This window comes from Triturus cristatus, chromosome 6 (assembly GCF_964204655.1).
Source record: "Triturus cristatus chromosome 6, aTriCri1.1, whole genome shotgun sequence".
Lineage (NCBI taxonomy): Eukaryota > Metazoa > Chordata > Amphibia > Caudata > Salamandridae > Triturus > Triturus cristatus.
The window spans coordinates 1,037,385,583-1,037,404,188 of NC_140589.1; the positions used below are offsets into that span (position 1 = coordinate 1,037,385,583).

Below are 18,606 nucleotides of genomic sequence, written 5' to 3' on the forward strand. Positions count from 1 at the left end.
CCTTAAAAATAAAAATTGGGTTTTTGCCGCAGCCTCCGGGGGGTTAGGTGCAATAAGTTATTTTGGGGTGGTGGTGTGTGAAACCCTCCCTGGGCCATTTTTAGGCCTTGGGGATCCCATGCCCCGTGGGCTGCATTTAGTTTTATGGGGAGGGGCATGTGCCCCCTCCCCAATCATTTTTAGGCCCCGGGGACACCATTCCCTGGGTCGATCAAATTATTATGAGGAGAGGTAATGCAGCCACCTTACCACGCAGAATAATGGCCCCAGGGACCCAAAACCTAGGGGCCATTTTTATTTTTTGAGAGGGGAGAGGGGAATGGGCCGGGACAAGGGCATCAAGCTGACCTTGCTGAGCAGATGGGCAGTGACAGCTCAACAGACCATGGAGGGCAGGATAGAGTGGACAGGGGCATGCACATGGATAATTGAGAGAGGGGGGCAGGACCAGCAAGCTATTCATGCATCGCTAGACTTGGACAACAGAGGGCTGAAAAGAAGGTAGGAGTAACACGCACAGAGCTAGAGTGAGGGGGCAGGGGTATGAACTCAGACACTGTATGGCAGAGGAAGGGGTCAGGGCAAGGGATAACAAGCTAACCACAGTAGGGAAGTGGCAGTGGCAGCACATCAGATGATGCTCTGCATGAAGGATAGGGCAGTGGTATGGACTCAGACAGAAGAGAGCTAGGAGGAAGTGGGTAGGAGCAGCAAGCTAAGCAGGAAAGGCATTCTGGAGAGTTAGTGGCAGCACAAAAGACCACACAGGCCTGGATGGAGGGGCAAGGAACAGCCTTTGACAGTGGAGGGCAGAAAGGAGGGGGCAGAGGCAGCAAGCCTTCGATGGATTGACCAGCTGACCACAAACGAGAGGCCTGCATGGGCAGCGGATGCACCATGAAGGGCATGAGGGAAGCAACAGGAGCCTTCACACATAGAACACTTAGAGTGAAGCGCAAAAATTAGGGAAGTAGGGGCAGCAAGCTGGCCATGTAGGGCAGTACTGGCAGGGGCAATAAACTGTCCTCATAGAACTGACTGGATAGGGCATGGGCATTTAGATGGCGAATACAAGGCATGCAAGCAGGGGCAGCAATCAAACCTAGGCAAACCTGACCTGAATGGGCAGGGTCAGCACAGTGCATTATACAGGACAGGAAGGAGGGCAGGAGCACAAACATAGAAAACTGATGATGGGGGTGAGGATAAGAGCTGGGGAAGAAAAGTGATGACAGAGGGCAGGCCCCCATCAGCAGTGGCAGTACAAATTAGTACAGAGAGTTCGGGAGGGGCCGGAACATGCAAATGGATCACAGCGTGCAGCCAGGAGGTGGGAAGAGACCTCAAGCAGACCAGGAAGAACAGGAGGTGAGGGGTGGGGAACGCAGATCGAGAATGAGGAGCAAGCAGAAGAGGAGCAGGGTTAGGAAGCTGACCAAAGATGGCAGGCTGTAGCAGGGTTGAGCCTGTGCCAAACCCCAGTTGCAAGTGTCTGACGGCTGTGCACAGTGGAAGTGTTGAGTGATATGTGGTAAAATAACATAGAAATTCTCTGAAAAAAAGTTAAATAAACATTATGGTCAGGTATGGTATATGATCTTCCATAACATTTAAAAAGTCCAGAAATTCGCTGGAAAAAAACAAAAGTCAAAGTGTCATTATAGTTAGGTATTATAATAAGATCTTAGCTTATGTTAAAAAAAACCTAGAAGCTTACTGTAAAAAGCAGGAAGTTTGGATTGTAGTAGGGTGTGGAAACTGTTGAAGGGCAAGAGCAGAAGGAAGATGGTGTGTTGATTCTCGCCGATGAGGATGTGCTCTCCCCAGTGCTCCTGACCATTGAGGTACATCACTGGCTTTCAGTCCTTGGCTGGTTCAGCAAAACGCTGATTTCTGAAAGCTGAGAGTGATCTCTTTGAATCAGCTGCATACTGCTATGTGAGTCTGGATGCTGCTGCTTCGCAGCAGGAGGCTCCAAGGTTTCTGGAGTATAGCTGGCTGGGCTTCTGGATTCATAGCTCTGTCCCTTCAGCTTCGCATGATCAAAGTCACCCCCTACATTATGGCGATGCAGCAAGTGAACCTGCTCCGCAGGGCGTGGAGCTAGCGGAGCTGCTAAGGGCCGCACTGCTGAGACCCAGGAGCAGCAATGGAATATGGAGGGAGAAGATGGTCGGATTCAGATGTGCTACTTTGAAATGGATGTTACGCAGGCTATGACTCGCTTGATAGGCTCTACTATTTAGAATTCTTGCTGTTAGATGACTTTCTAGCCCCTAAAATTGTTTATTTTTTCTTTGCTCTTTCAAAAGTACATGTCTATCTCTGTCTTTCAATGTGGTCTAAAGGATGTAGGACTGCCCAGCATAACCTTTCAGGCTTAAGGCTCGAATTAAATGTGTGAACTGGAATGTCTCTGGCTTAAATTCAACAAGTAAGCAGCAGTTGGTTAGGGACGAAATAAGGATTTCTTGACCCCATCTGCTAGCTCTAAAGAGAGACTTATTTGGCATATAAGATCATCTACTGCGAGCTATAATATAATTATTTGTACATCGTAAACCGTTTCCATCTGGGGGGTTGGCTATTTTACCGGCAAATCATTTTCAATGCTAGGTTTTGAAATTTGCAGTGGACACAGGGGGAGATTGGCACTGGCACAGCTGGTGTTTCATTCCCAGAGGTTTGCAAGGCGGCAGGGGAGGACGCTCTACCATTGGAGTTTTATAAAGTATTTAAGAATATAATAGCTAGTGAATTTTTAAAGGTGACTGTCCCGATGCGAGTCTCCAAACAACAGCATTGGTTCATACCGGGAAGGGACACTACTAGCCACACCAATACAGCAATTGTGGAGTTCGATGTTGCAGCGAAATCTAATACCAGAATAAGTATGATTTTATAAGATGCTGAGAAGGCGTGGGCTGGGAGTGTATGTGGGCTATGTTAGGTGCTTTGGGTTTCAGGGATAAACTTATTCATCTGAAAATATATCTGTTTATTTTTTTCTTTTTGATATATTTGTATAAAAAGGAATTTCACCTGAATTATTCAAATAAAACAAAAAACATGACGAAGGAGGATGTGGTGGCATATTTCTCTCCTACTCACCTGTAGCAGCTCCTCTGCTAAGGTGGAGGAAAGTCGCCCCACTGCTTTTTTGCAGTGTAAAAAAATGAAAACAATTAAAGATAATAACTTGACATAATTATAGTCTTATTTGTTCCTGCTGAAGCGTCTTGTAGGGGCGGGCGGATCTGCTCTGCTCTCAGAGCTGGGTGGAGGAGTGGTGGGCACTCTCTTGTGTCCCCCAAACAGTCATGCGTACTTTGCCTGATCTCCACCCAGGCTGCATTACAGCCTGGGAGTATAACATGCCTAGGCTCCCATTCCCTGGCTGAGCGTCAAACTACGGCATTGCATTGCAGCATTGTGATTGGCTATGGGGAGCCTGGGAGCCTGGGTGCTTCCTGCTTGCACAGAAGGATCCAAGAAGAGGACGGAGGAGAGGAGGCAACCGGCCCGTCGGCCTGCTGGTAAGTTAATTTCTTTTAAACCCCCCTTCCTCCCACCCAGTGCTGCTTCCCAGTAGCAGCCGCCACTGCTTCTCACCATACTTATTACAAGTTTTACGATGAGTGCCAATGCAGTGGTCATAGCTGTTCCTTTGCATAAGCATAGGGAGAGATGCTGATTGGCCTTGAATGAAAGAGACTTTTATGATCCAGAAACAAAGTAGACAAACACTTGCTGAAAAACCAGACCATGGACTTAGGAGCGCAGCTGTTTAGTATAAAAACAGAATTTGGATTTTCTGAAAGTCTTAGACTCCTACCTGACAGATGGAGGATTCTGGATCACACATGTCTGCATGACCATGACATTGGCACGGCACACATGTTCCGAGAGCTGGACCAGGTCTTCTAATCGGGGATGCAGGTGGCACTCTATGAAAGCCAGGAGAACATGCCTGAAAAAAAATGAAACTATTTAAGACGAGGCCAACACCCCCTGTGAGAAATATAGGCACTTACAGTTTGATGGAAGGTACCAACATTTATTCCAACATTACCTTTGGGCACTTTGTGCATGTGATGCAACACATACAGCATATTTGCTACATCAATAAGAACCGCAATACGAACAAGAGATCAATTGAGAAATTCCGATTTTATGAATATATTCCGTGACAAACTTGTTTTATATAATGTTGCATTCCATAGTCAAAATGTAAAATAAGGCAGTCATAAATGTTTTTCAAAGTCATATGTACACCTTCCTGCACTGCTTGTGAGTTCACAAGTGATGTCAAAGAAAACCTCATAAAACCATTCACTAATGACATATGATATCCTCTAAGGCATCATTGAAGCCATTGCAAAACAAGGAGAGGGGCTCAATGAAGTCCAAAGAGACAGAGCACCATTAACTATTTGGTTAAGAAAATGTTTCTCTTTGGGCTGAGATAAAGGAATTGTATCGCATCAAGTATCCTCGATTCATTCACTCACTAACATACTCCATAGAGCTCAATTGTGAACACCCCACCAGAAATGTTGGAAAATTGTCAATATAAGACACCTTTTTTTGTAAAAAACATCCGTTGATATTTATTAGCATATTAAAAAACACATTATATCAAAATAAAAAAGTCACAAATATATGACTCGAGATTGTCACAAAACTACAGTGCAGAAGAAATATAAATGCTATCTAAAGGTACAAAATTAAGAAGAACATGATACTCAATGTGAATAAAAAATTAAAACAGCACATATAGACAATTCATATATTGGGAGGAAAAAAGGACAGATATCAAAATTGTATCTTGAAGGTGTGAATTTGTAATTATGGTTGACAGAAAAAAACTGGTAATGATACACCCTAATTTTTTGCGGGGTTCTGTACCACACAAATTCCACTCCACACTATATGCGTCGACGCGTTTCGGTGGTGCACAATGATGAAGACCACCTTCTTCAGGACTGACAAATGTATTCCTCCATGTAAAATTTTTTTTTCAATAATTCATCTGTGTCGCAATGAACATCGCTGACAGAAGGACTTTTGGGGATAGGGCAGTCTGCACAAGACGTGTTGCTCAAACTTGAATCTACAAGGTTATAGCCTCACTTTATGAGGAAGTGCAAATTGGTTACAGAGGCAGCTCCAGTAGTTTATTTGTACAGGAGAATAATTTCCAAGAGTGATGCGTTACAGTTAAGGTATGGCCCGATCCTTTGTGTGCCAGTATAAGATCGTTTCTGAAAGGCGTCCGTATCTATTATAAATGGATCGTCCTATTTTGGCTGAGGAATGGTTTCCTGGTTCGCCGTGTATTTTAAATCCGACTAAATCTGGCAAAGTACACGTTTAAACAAACGTTGCAAAATCCTCGCTGAGCAGCGGGGATTTTGCCATCACCGACGATATCAGGTGTGGCAAAAATTATACAACTGAAATTGCGGCAATGTGCTCCACACAAACTCCAGGGACCTATGTCTCTGTCTACTAACAATGATGATAACAATGTGTTCTACTTCCACCCTTCAAAACCGGTGTGCTCACTAAGCCTGGGTGGAGTTTGCGGAGGTCTGCTACGCGGAACTCCGTGAAGTGCAAAAAAAACCTCAGCCACGCTACGTGGACCTCCGCAAGATAAATGCTGTTCGTCATGATTTTCAGTGGCAGATGCTTGTCTGAACTGTGGAATCATCGCGAATGGCACCATGCACAGTGCAAGTGGGCACTGCTTCCTTTTTGCCGCTCAGGTAGATTTTTACTCGAGCGGCAGCTTTCTCAACGCAAATGGACAGTTTCTCAACGCGATAAGAAATCTGACCGCCCGTGTTGAGAAATCTCACCGGTAGGTTGATTTTCCATACTTGCGATTGCCAACTTGATGTTGACGATTACCAACAGGGAAAATTCTCGCCAGGAGGTGGATTTTACTCGTTCGCGCTTGCCAACTGCACATTGACGATCGCCAGTGAGGGTAAAAAAACTCTGCAAGCCACGCGTAACGCGGAGTGCAGAAAACTCCCCAAACTCCGGGAGCAGAGCGGAGTTCACCACCCTGACTTAGTGCTCACCACAAACACACTATTGCTGCATTTGTGCTATCACTCTCACCTATGTGTCCAGCAATTAAAACTGCCTGCTGCTTCTAAAGTCTCCAGCTATTCTTTTAATTATGTACTCTTAATACACTCACTTTTTACACATATAGTCACAATTCTATTACTCACATGCCTGACACACATGGCGCATTCTGAAAAAGTCTTGTCTTGTCCCGTGCACCAATCTTCATAAACATTTGTCTTCAAAATGGGCTACTGGCATAAATATATCCAGTCCCAATATTAGCATTCAGTTGTCCGCAACTGTGTCACTGCTTGCAACACACAGGTCGTGATATAGAAAACCATTTTCCGTGTGTAAGTCGGACTTACGTATATAAACGCTTTAAATTACACGTACAAAATGTATCATTGAAATACAGTGCAAAAGAAGTTAGAATGAATTCTTTATTTACGCCTGTGCGGATTCCGGTAGGTGTGACAGAAGGGCAAGAAAAGGAAACCAATGCAAGTACGTGAACACCCAGCCAGATTGACCTCAACCCTCATCCCCAAGCATTTCTCAAAGCATTTCTAATGTCTGTCATCTAACCTCAGGTACAGCTGCAAGACCCATGTCTGTGCAAGCATCGTATTGTGCAGTATAGGGTGAGCACATTGCAAAGGAGAGCAGTAGGGTAGATATCCGAAAAAGTAAAACTTTATTTGACAAATAGAAAAATATATAAAATTAAAATGCGTTAAACTTACTGATTTGCATTGTATATAACCGACAGAGTATGTATTGAGTGTTACGGGGCAGCAAATCTCAGGTTTATCAGTGAATTTCATGCCCTTACATAGCTGAGTGACAATGTGTGTAAATTATACATAAAGAAGCAGCCAGATTGTGTTGTGATTTAGTAAAGAAGGTGTAAATGAAAATATTGCACACGAGTAACTTCATAAGTCCATGAGTTACACATTTTTGGCAGTCAGGCCCTTTTTCTTTACAGACTCTTACCCCTTTTCTAAGTTTTGCTGAAGCTCATGTGTTTCCAACCCAGACCAACCTCCTCATGTTTCCAACCCCTTATGGGTGTTTCTCAAGAGTGGAGATGCAGGAAATGTGAGACCATGTAAGAAAAGACATGTTTGTTAAAACTTTTGTTCTCAGAAAAAAACAAACCACACTAACGTATGGAATAGAACCGTTGACAAATTGTGAATTTGTTTATCACTATCTCTAAGGACTGTTGCAGTACAAACTGTGTATCCCCATTACCATCGTGTGTCGAAGAACAGATAGGTAATATGACAAATCACATAAGACAGTGTCCCATAGCTACTGGGTAGTATAATTATGTCATCAGTGATGCGAGTTGGTGATCTGTAATGTAATGTCATTTGGTAATGTCATCAGCAATAGCATTAACAGATGGCATCAGTATATAATTTGTAGTCATGTGCAGTGCATTGAAATAGTGGTATAGTTTTGTGCAAGACTTATATTTATATCTTTCAGTGGTTTTAGGTTGAGGGAGCATAATTTTGCCTAACAGCTATTATTTATAGAAGTTTTGTTCCTTTTATTCTTTGAATTGAGTTGATTTGTCTATTAAACACTTTCCATTCTCTCTTGCAGACCCCCGGAAGATTTTTGTCTGTATTCTACATTAGGAGAGAGTTTAAAAGTCCGTTTATTGTCTGGCAAGATTGTTTCCGTGTCTTGGTTTACGCCGACGACATTGCGATTGTAACAGCTAATCCTGACGTGGCCATACCCGAAATTGAACATTTGGCACAGGAGTTCGGGTCTGTTTCAGGCTACAAGCTTAATACTTCAAAAACACAAATTCTCTGTGCGAGCCAAATTTTGGTTAACTATCCTAGAGTAGTTAAGGAAGTTACATATTTGGGTATTAAAATTCGAGCTATTTTCAAAGAGTTAGTTGAAGTTAATTGGGGAGCGATTATCGGTAAGGTGAAATATTCATTAGAGAAATGGGAGAGCCTGCATCTTTCCTTGGTCAGTAGATCTAATGTTCTCAAAATGAATATATTGCCTAGGGTTATGTACTTTTTTAGAGCAGACCCCTTGTAAATACCTCATGGACAACTACAATATTTGCAATCTGTGTGTGCCAGATATTTATGGGCCCCAGGGAAACCACGCAGAGCTGCCTGCTTCATGACTCTTCCTCGGGACAGAGGTGGGTGGTCGGTCCTTAATTTCGCTCTATAATATTATGCATGTATTCTGGCAAACATAAGTATTTTACTGACTGGAGAGGAAGTGAATAATTTAGCCGAGGCCCCCTCAATATACCAGATGGTTTTGGGATCCGAGGTTAACGAATGCCTGTTTACAAGAATTGATGGCAGTTACTATAAAAGAACTTGCTTTAAAGTCCTGGGATCTGTTTTTAAAGTTTAGAATACAGTTCGAAAAAATTTGCAGATACCAGGGTTATCATTCTATACACCTACTGCTAATTCCATCCATTTTCTGGGATTATGTTGCAGCTAATTGGAGATCATAAGGTATTACTCAAATCGGTGACTTTTATCAGGCTGGTGGGGTATGTTCTTCTTTTTCATACTTGACAGATAAATATTTCTTCCCTTGCACATACAGGATTTTTTTAGGTAAACACACTACTACCATGACACCATACAACATAGTAGAAGCTATTCGGCGTCAGGAAGAAATTGGGCCGGATGACCTAAATAAGTATAATTCTAAATGGGGGAACTGGCTTGGAGACCATTTGTTCTCTCTAGAGAAGTCTATTGATATTGCAGGCAAAATTCTCCTGACAGCTAATTTAAAAACTCAACATTACAAAATGTTATTTAATCTGTACCACACCCCTGCCAAAATGTTCAAATGGGGGGGTGAAAAAGATGGGAAATATTTTCGGTGTGGTGCTGATAACGCTGATATCCTCCATATATTTTATTTGTGTCCTAATCTGATCTCTGTGTTAGGACATATAGAAAGGTTTTTGTCAGAGGTCACGGGAGTTTCAATAAAAATATCGGTTTCCATGATGTTGTTAAGGATTGGGGAGGATTCATGTCAAGGATTGCAAATGTATGAATTTCGTTATCTAATATTTATTGCCATGGCAGTAGCACGCTTATGTATAGCATCCTCTTGGCTGCAGGCGGAGGAACCACCTTTCGAGATGTGGCGTGCTAAGTTTTGTAACACTTTTAATTTGGAGTTTAGTTTGTATTCTGTCAAGGGCTCCAGAAAGCGAAAAGTAGGCCTTTATGTTTGGAGGGCTATGATGGATTATATGACGGGATGACTCTTATATCTAATTAAGGGAATGGACCTGAAACATTATTGTCACTGGATGTAAGATGTGGTTTTATGTACTTATGTGTAACATGATTGGTGACGTAGAGTGTCCCTATGCTGGATTGATATTTTTCTGTTTCTACAAGGGAATGTATTGAATTTCTATTGTGTGCTTATTGCAGATGTATGTGTTTATGTATTTTGATACTGTGGACTTTTAATTAAAAAAAAGGAGAGAGTTAAAATTAGGAACAAGAAACAGACATGGACGGACACATGCCACCTGAAAATCAGCAGTCAGTGGGTTAAGGTGATCAGGCAATATGCAATTCATGTTATTCTCTTTTCTTTATTCATCGTATGGAAATAATTTTCTCTGGAAAGAAGTACCGATCCTGTACCATGTTGAAATTAAGACACATTGGTGATGAAGGAAACAAAATATTTACTTGAAGAACAGGCTGTAAACAACAACTAGCAGCACCCCACCAAAGTTCACATTCCCTTTTTGAAATTCCCCAAAATCACTCTGCACATTACCATTCCATGAAATCATGATGCACGCGGAACCAACCCAACACATGATTAGTCAAATAAAGAAAAAAATGATAAACAAAACAAAAACATAGTGTTCAAAACAACAACGTAAACAAATTAAACAGAAATCACCATGCTAAGCGAAATACCGATATATTTACAAAGTTACCCAACATCGTAATCTTTGAAATGGCCAGACAGCTGCCTGGAAAGACGAGAACGTGTAGTATGAGAAAACCTTCCTGACTCTTGTACCTGTAAACTATCATCACTGCCGGTAACACCCTTATGGTCATGCACTATGTCAATCTTATAAGGAATAAGTGCAACTCTGTCTTTGTTCCGCATATGACCATCACTGGCCCATACAGGAGGAGACATTAAACAAACAACTTGCATTTGAGAAGAATATTTAGACTCTCCCTTTGCCATATAGCCAGGCTTCTTTATCCTTACCCAGTTCCCCACTCTTACTTTCACTCCATCACCACAACCAACTATGCCTTTGTAAGCAGCTTTAACCTTCTCATAATATCAACTACCTTTTCCAAACAGGATCAATTGTGTGATGACATATCAATTTCCTATTCAATTTTGATCCCATCCCTTGACCTATCAACAAAACAAAAGGTGTGGCCCAGTTATTACATTGGGTGTAGATCGCATAGCCCATAACATGTCACTGATGGCATGCCTACAATTACAACCCATTACTTCTGGGAACATACAATAAAATACGCGTATGGCTCATGCCGTGTCCAAGTAAGAAATTACTCATTTCCACACACACCAATTGCGTACAGTTATCTGTTACTAATTCATAAGGTGCAACAAACGTGGAAAAGTGGCTGGATTATTTTTACGCACAACCAATATATGTATATAAAGCACAGAAAGTAAGTTGCTCAAGGGAACAGAAAGGGAAACGGCCACATGAGTCCCAATAATCCTCCGTTACCAAGGCAAACAGAGGATAAACCTGCAAAGCAAAATATCGTTCCCGAGCTCAAACAAATACGTATCCAGATCAGAAAGTATATAAGTTTCAGGAGAAAATTCAGTCCATATATTCAATAGAAAAGTCTTCTTTATTTTCTTGTCTCCCGAAGTCTCATTGCATGATGGTTCACAATATCAGGTAAGAACAAAAGTTGCAGCCAACACGCGGTTCGTCTTGGATCAACACGAATGAATTCAGGCATAATACCACACGACATTGAGTATAGTCATTATCTATGTGTGACGTATTGCCTTAACTATATGAGATTTGTTGAGTGCTCTAAATATCGCCTAGAGATATAGTATACAGACTTTATATACTCATAAGTTTGTAGCTTTACTCTATGATGTTTATTTATTCTCTAACATGGGTGTATTGTAATTTGTTGATTTTCTGATTTGTTTTGGCTAACTGATCTAAGATCAGCTGTTTGCGCTCTGTGCAAGATAGTCTATCTGGGTCTGCACACTTATCTCTGATCTTTGAGCTGTGGAGTAAGATTTTGTCTCGACTCTATTACTTTCTCACTGATCTTCTGCATTCTGCCTTTCGTTTTTTTGGCCTTTGTGTATATTTTTGATCTAATTGTACTTGATCTTTGGGAGCACTGTTCATTGTGTTTCTTGGTGTCTATTATCACTGGGTGTTATCCGCTCTTCTTGGTTTCCTTTTGGATCCCCTTTTTCAATAGATTTCTTATTTGGATATACATGGTGTTGTATATGCTATAACAGTATATTGTCTGAATAGTATTCTCTCATTTTTGTAGCCCTGAGGAAGTCGTTGGGTCATTTACCCAAGACGAAACACGTGTTGGCTGCAACTTTTGTTCTTACCTGATATTGTGAACCATCATGCAATGAGACTTCGAGAGACAAGAAAATAAAGAAGACTTTTCTATTGAATATATGGACTGAATTTTCTCCTGAAACTTAGATACTTTCTGATCTGGATACGTATTTGTTTGTGCTCGGGAACGATATTTTGTTTGCAGGTTTATCCTCTGTTTGCCTTGGTAACAGAGGATTATTGGGACGCATGTGGCCATTTCCCTTTCTGTTCCCTTCAGCAACTTACTTTCTGTGCTTTATATACATATATTGGTTGTGCGCAAAAATAATCCAGCCACTTTTCCATGTTTGTTCTATGATTTGGGTTTTGCTGCATACCAATTGTACTGTTGTTTGATACTCTTAAATAATGAGCTCAAGATTGGACGGAGAGAGGGTCGCAGAAGATCGTTTTAAAAACCTTCATGCTGGAATATCTGTTAATAGAGCAGTTGCCCAAGGAGTCCCAAGATCGAATGAGGGTCTTAGGGCTAAATTTGTTCGCCTTGAACGACTTAAATTCGAAACCTCCAAATGGTGGGATGGTGCAACCCTTAAACAATATATTAAATTGAATAGGGTTCCACGAGGCCTGAGGGCACAAATATTTCCTACTTACGATGATTTGGAAGCTGACTTATTGTCGATATGGGAGAAAGAGCTTAATGATAACAGTTTTAGACTGATGAATATTCTGATTGAAAATGCTGATCGTAAGGTGACTAAAACAGCATTGGAAGTTGACATACTGGAAAAGGAGATTGCTGATCTCAATCTGGTAGAGCCCACAAAGAAAAATTATGCTATCCTCGAGGAAATAATTATTAAATACGAGGAAGATATAAAACAACGTAAAGCCTGTAAATTAAGACAAGACGAGATGGTGAACAACCTTTACAACGCAACTTTTACACCGCACTACCATTACAACGAAACTATTACAACGCGAAATCTGTTACAACGCATGCCATTACAACGCATGCTATTACAACGAAATGCACTAGATGGCGTGCTAACATTAGAAATAGTGTAGTTTTACTATCCAAACACCTTCCCTACTGCAACGTGGACTGGAGTTAGAATAGTAAATTATACATTTCTAATGTCAGCACTCCATCTAGTGTACGTCGTTGTAAAAGCATGCGTTGTAAAGGCTGGCGTTGTAACAGATCTTGCGGTGTAAAAAATGCGTTGTAACGGCATGCGGTGTAAAAGCATGCGTTGTAACGTCATACATCCAGACGAGATTGACTATGCCAATGGCAGAATATTTACTTTTGCCAAAAAATTCGATGATATTGTTAAAAAAGATTTAACCAAACCAGATAACATGACACCTACAGTTAGTGGAACTAATGCTGGCTCCTCTGGTAATTTATCTAGCAGTGGGGATGAGGGATCTAGTACAAGACCACTGGTGTCCTTACCTGATAATTCTTTTTTAAAGGAAGTGCAAAGAATCAGAATGGGCAACAAGGGAAACGAGATGAGACCAAGACAGGATACCAAAGACAAACAAGGAGGGGGGAAAAGGGGAGGCAGAAGAAGTAGGGGAAATAGAGAGGGTACATACAAGATACTGGAACAAGAACAGATAATGAATTTTGAGCAGGCGCAAGAAGTACAGGTTATCAACTTATCAAGTAAAATGCTTTCGAAGGATCTAATCACAGCGTTACAGAAAGGAATGAATTACTGTCCAACTTGGTTATATGATGTAACTGATGTTAAAATCGATGTATTCAAATTTGTGAGACATCTGAAATTAAAAAAGTTTTTTGAACAAAATCCAAAATCTATTGTATCCAAAGAATGTGAACATGCCATTGGGGAACTGTCGATTCATGATATACACAATGTCACCACACTGCTGTCTCTGAATGTAGATGCTGATGCACCTATTAATGTTTTTCATGTGGCTTTGGAACTAGATCATCAAACTAATCTAAGTGTAGATAGCGGCCTTAAGAATAAATCTCGCTGGACTCCCCAACTTACCAGCGGGAACAACATTGACCTCTTTCATAAAATGGTCAATACAGAGATTGATAAGTGGGATAAGCATATGATCTCAAACAAATATACTCCCAGATCATATAACCTGACTTATAAGGAACGAGAGGCTCTCAACCTACTAGCCAAAGATATGGATCTTATAGTTAGAGAGGCCGACAAGGGAGGAAATATGGTCGTAATGGATAAATCTAAATACGACATGGAGATCCTATCACAACTGAATAACCAGACTTGGTACAGAAAAAATTACAATAATCCCATGTTTATAATGGTGAAACTAATCAATTTGGAGTTACTCAAGTGGCGAGATCGGGGCCTATTATCTTTACATGAATACTCATACCTTAGGATAGAGAAGCCTAGATATCCCTGCATATATACACTTCCAAAAATTCACAAAAATCTGCTTAATCCCCCAGGAAGGCCAATAATTTCTGGAATTGGGGGTCCTACTTTGAAACTAGCAGAATTCGTAGATACATTCCTACAGATATATGTGAATAACCTTCCATCTTATATCAGGGATACTAAACATGTACTTAATATTCTAAATGACCTCACTTGGGACCATGACATGAGATTTGTCACAATGGACGTGGTCTCATTGTACACAAATATTTTACATGAACATGGGATTCAGGCACTAAAACATTTACTGTACCGAAGGCCTGTTGAACTACTTGAACACTCAGAGATGCTAATTGAGATGTCACAAATCATACTCGAAAACAATGCTTTTATTTTTAATGATGAATGGTACTTACAGACATGTGGCGTGGCGATGGGTTCCAGATTTGCTCTGTCTCTGGCATGTCTCTTTATGGGACTCTTCGAGGCGAATCACATCTGGGGTTAGTCGGGAACCATGCGGCATGAATATATTCTGTACTATGGTCGATATATTGAGGACTGCTTGTTTATATGGACAGGCAGCCATAAAGACCTGGTAGACTTTTTCGAACATATGAATACCAATCTTTTTAATATGACCTTTACGATGACATCTGACTTGGAGAAAATTATTTTCCTCGATCTGGAACTTTTTCATCATGGAGGGAGACTACAGAGTAAAATATACCCCAAACCACGGCTTGCAACTCATTATTGCACGCAAGTAGTGCACCACCAAAAAGCCAGATAAATGCCATCCCATTTGGAGAAATGTTGAGGGCCCGTAGGAACTGTAGTAGAGATGATGATTTCGTAAAAAATCTGAGTGATATTGAGATTAGGTTCCTTACTAGAGGTTACTCTCAAGAAGCGATCCGCAAGGCTAAAGAGAGAGCAATGCGACTTAAACGTTCTGACACCTTAAAAGATACTTCTAAATGTAAAGCAAAAGGTAATCAGATAAGACTGGTAACTAACTACCATTCCTGGTCCCATAAACTTTACAGGATATTGAAAGACAATTGGCCTTAATTAACTGCGGATAAAACATTGGAACATCATATCTCAAAGATCCCGAGTATTACATACAGGAAGGGGAAAACAATACAGAGTATTATCAGCCCAAGCTATCCCAAAAAATGACAAACCAAAACAATGTGGCTCCGACAACTGAATATCGGAGTCTATGCATGTGGCAATTGCAGTATGTGTAGGCTAGCGAGGAAAGGGATCAAAGATTTTGAATATAATGGTTCACGTAGTTTCCGGATCCATGACCACATGGACTGCTTGACAAAATGTATTGTTTATGTGATTCAGTGCAAATGTAAAACAATCTATGTGGGAAGCCCTATTCGCCCACTTAAAGAACGAATAGCTGAACACTTCCGCGCTTTGAAGAATCTGGACATTAGATGCCCAATAGGTAACCATGAAGTAAGAACAGTGTCCACAAGGAACTTATTCACAAACAGTGTTAACAATTTTGGAGCAACAATTCAACTCCCAACCGATTTAATCCATAAGCCAAACAAAAGTATCTTGTTACTCTGGAGTACTTATTTATTCAGACAATAACAATTAATTGCATAATTCACAATAATATGAAAAAATATATTTTAGTTTTCAGGCACAAAGAAAATAGTGAAGAAAGTGAAAATAGAGCCCAGTGTGAATAGAAGTAGCCTACAAGGTGAAATAGGTGTATAAAAGGTCTTTCTTTTAAAAAACAATGAGGAGCATATAAGCGTGTAACGAGTCTTTTTTGCTCTCCCTTTGTTGAGGTCGACGACGTTTCAACCCTCTCTGGGTACGGGGTCTCATCAGGACATAATCTGGGGACTACAAATAAACAAAGTGTGAGTGCCCGAATTACACTAGTTATGTAAGTGAATTTGGGACTCCAGTAATTCGTTGGCTTACCTAATTACGTTCAATTGGATTTTGAAAGATGATAGATGAACTATATCAGACGAAATCTAAAAAATAGAAAAATGATGTATAAGGAATTTCGCAAGTATATCCTTATCGATATATATATCTTTATGCTATCCCTGAAAACCGGGAGGTTTCTCATTTGGCCGGCCCATAAGGAATTATTCAGTACATAAATCAAATAGGACATCTTCCTAAAAGGGGCTAACACCAGGTATATTTCCTAGGTGTTTGTCACACTATAGTGATCTTCATCCAACAATACTTATCTCCGCTATTTACAATACGTATGTCACTTACTTGGAGTATTTAATATCTCCACGTTCTCCGTTTAGACAATGGCAAGGCTTCCCAATTTATAAGCGCTATTTTACCCAATCTGTATGATGATCTATATAAAGACATTAAAATAAAGCATAATCGATAACTGAGGGTGTGCTAACCCGGTTTCCATTCTATTTGTGAAAAAATATTACTCACAGGGCTGTTTTGAGAATCCAGGGTGGCCTCGAACTGTACTCAATATGTCGGTAATAATTCCCTAAAGAAAATGAGGCCAAAAATTAAAAGCCAAGCCTTCACCTAATAAAATAATATAGATGAGGCAGTGCGTGTAAATAACTTACTTTTCCAAGGTAACAATTAGGGAATCCAATCGCCGAATGATTCAAGCATCCAAGTCGCCCGCACAAGTCGGTGAACGCTGACTCTGAAGGCGGAAGTATTTAAATCCACCTGGAAGCCCGCCTGAGTGTAGGGGAGGAGCCGATTCTATTGGCGGCCATCTTAAAGAGGGGTATTATACTTGTATCTTAAGGCTGACCCCGGAACGGAGAGTGCTAATTCCAACCCGATTCCTACGTGTGCATCGAGGACAAGTTGGATTACAAGGCGGACATCTTAGAGGGGGGCTTAAGTAATCCGTCCTTCTATGTGATTTACTTTTCAAATGATAAACGATTAGTAATTCAATCGCCGGATGATTCAAACATCCAAGTCACCGGCGCGAGTACGTGAACATTGACTCTGGAGGCGGAAATATTAAATCACCTAAAAGCCTGCCTGTGTTCGGAGATAGAGCCGATTCCATTGTCGGACATCTTAAAAAAAAAGGGGGGTATTATACTCGTATCCTTAAGGGCTACACGCTGGCCCCGGAACCGGAAGTGCTTAATTCCACCCCGATTCCTAAGTGTGTACTGAGGAGAAGTTGGATTATAAGGCGGCCATCTTGGAGGGGGTCTTAAGAAGTCAGTCTTTCTATGTGAGGAAGGCTCATTTTTAAGGAAAGCGATGTGAACAATAATAACCAAGGGATGTATGTGGATACGGAATTCTGTGAGCACTACAGTGCGCTCGAAGAGGAATAATTAGACCAATTGAAAAGGTGTACTCTGGAGTAGTTGAATACCCTGAATAAATTAATAATTTGATAGACAACTGTGTCGGAGAGAGCAAAATAGACTAGTTGAAGGATTATCAATGAGGTATCATCATACATGATTCATACACATGATGTTTAATCATACTTCAAATGGTTTAGCCAAAGATGTATTAATGGTTCCTTGCTTGCCACTGTGCTGATCGATTCATGGCAACAAATCATATTTTGGTCAAAATACAATTTACATTGGTATGATTTTGTGCGTGGGAAAGCATCTCACGAGGACATCGATGAATCAAAACACTATAATCAAAATTCAATTGTAGTTGAAAACAATGACTATCGAAAACTGACAATCTACCTAATGGAGTTCTAATATAGACCCCACAATCTATTATTTCTAAGAGATAATGATGAAGACTGGGTACATTATCATGGCTTGAACTCTTTTCACTTGTATATTGGTAAAGATCTAATATAGGTCACATAACCTTTCATTCCCAATAACAATTACTAAAGGCCGGACACGATATCATGGGTGGAACTCTTTTCAATTGTATGTTAATGTAGACTGATGAATTTCCGCCATTCTTCTAGACTGTTAAGGCCCTGAGTTGTCGATTGACACTTATCGATCCATTTACATTCCAGTGTCTGTAACAGAATTGACATATCCCCTCCCCTGGGTGGCAGTTTAGCTTTTTCAATAACTTGCCACCTGATGTCATCAGGTGAGTGAGCCTTCTCCTTATAATGCTCAACCAATGGGGCATTTTCAGTAGAACACCGTATTCTGCTTCGGTGTTGGCAGATTCGATTTTTGACTGGTTGTGTGGTCTGTCCAATATAAATCAACTCACATGGACACCAAATGCAGTATATAACATTACAAGTCGCGCAATTGGAAAAATCACGCAAGATGTAGTTGATGTTAGAATGTGAGAAGGACTTGGTTTCCTTAGTGAATTTACAAGCGGTACAACTACCGCACTTATGATGTCCAATTATAGGTGGTAATGACCAAAGCTCCGTGAGGCTACTTTTCGTTTCCTTGATACTTGTGTCGGAATGGACCAAATGGTCTCGTATGTTTTTTCCTTTTCTAAAGGAAAACATGGGCAACTCACGGCCGATGTTGAGAGTGT

At 40.8% G+C, this 18,606-nt stretch overlaps 1 protein-coding gene across 6 annotated transcripts in view; it reads right to left on the bottom strand.

Moving 5' to 3' along the window:
• Positions 1–18,606, bottom strand: part of LAMA2 (laminin subunit alpha 2) — a 3,129,796-nt gene that overhangs the window by 927,638 nt on the left and 2,183,552 nt on the right. For all 6 annotated transcript variants that reach the window (XM_085611831.1, XM_085611827.1, XM_085611830.1 and 3 more), the window contains one exon: positions 3,836–3,970. In XM_085611831.1, the coding sequence (XP_085467957.1) occupies positions 3,836–3,970 (135 nt within the window). The remainder of the gene's footprint in view (positions 1–3,835; positions 3,971–18,606) is intronic.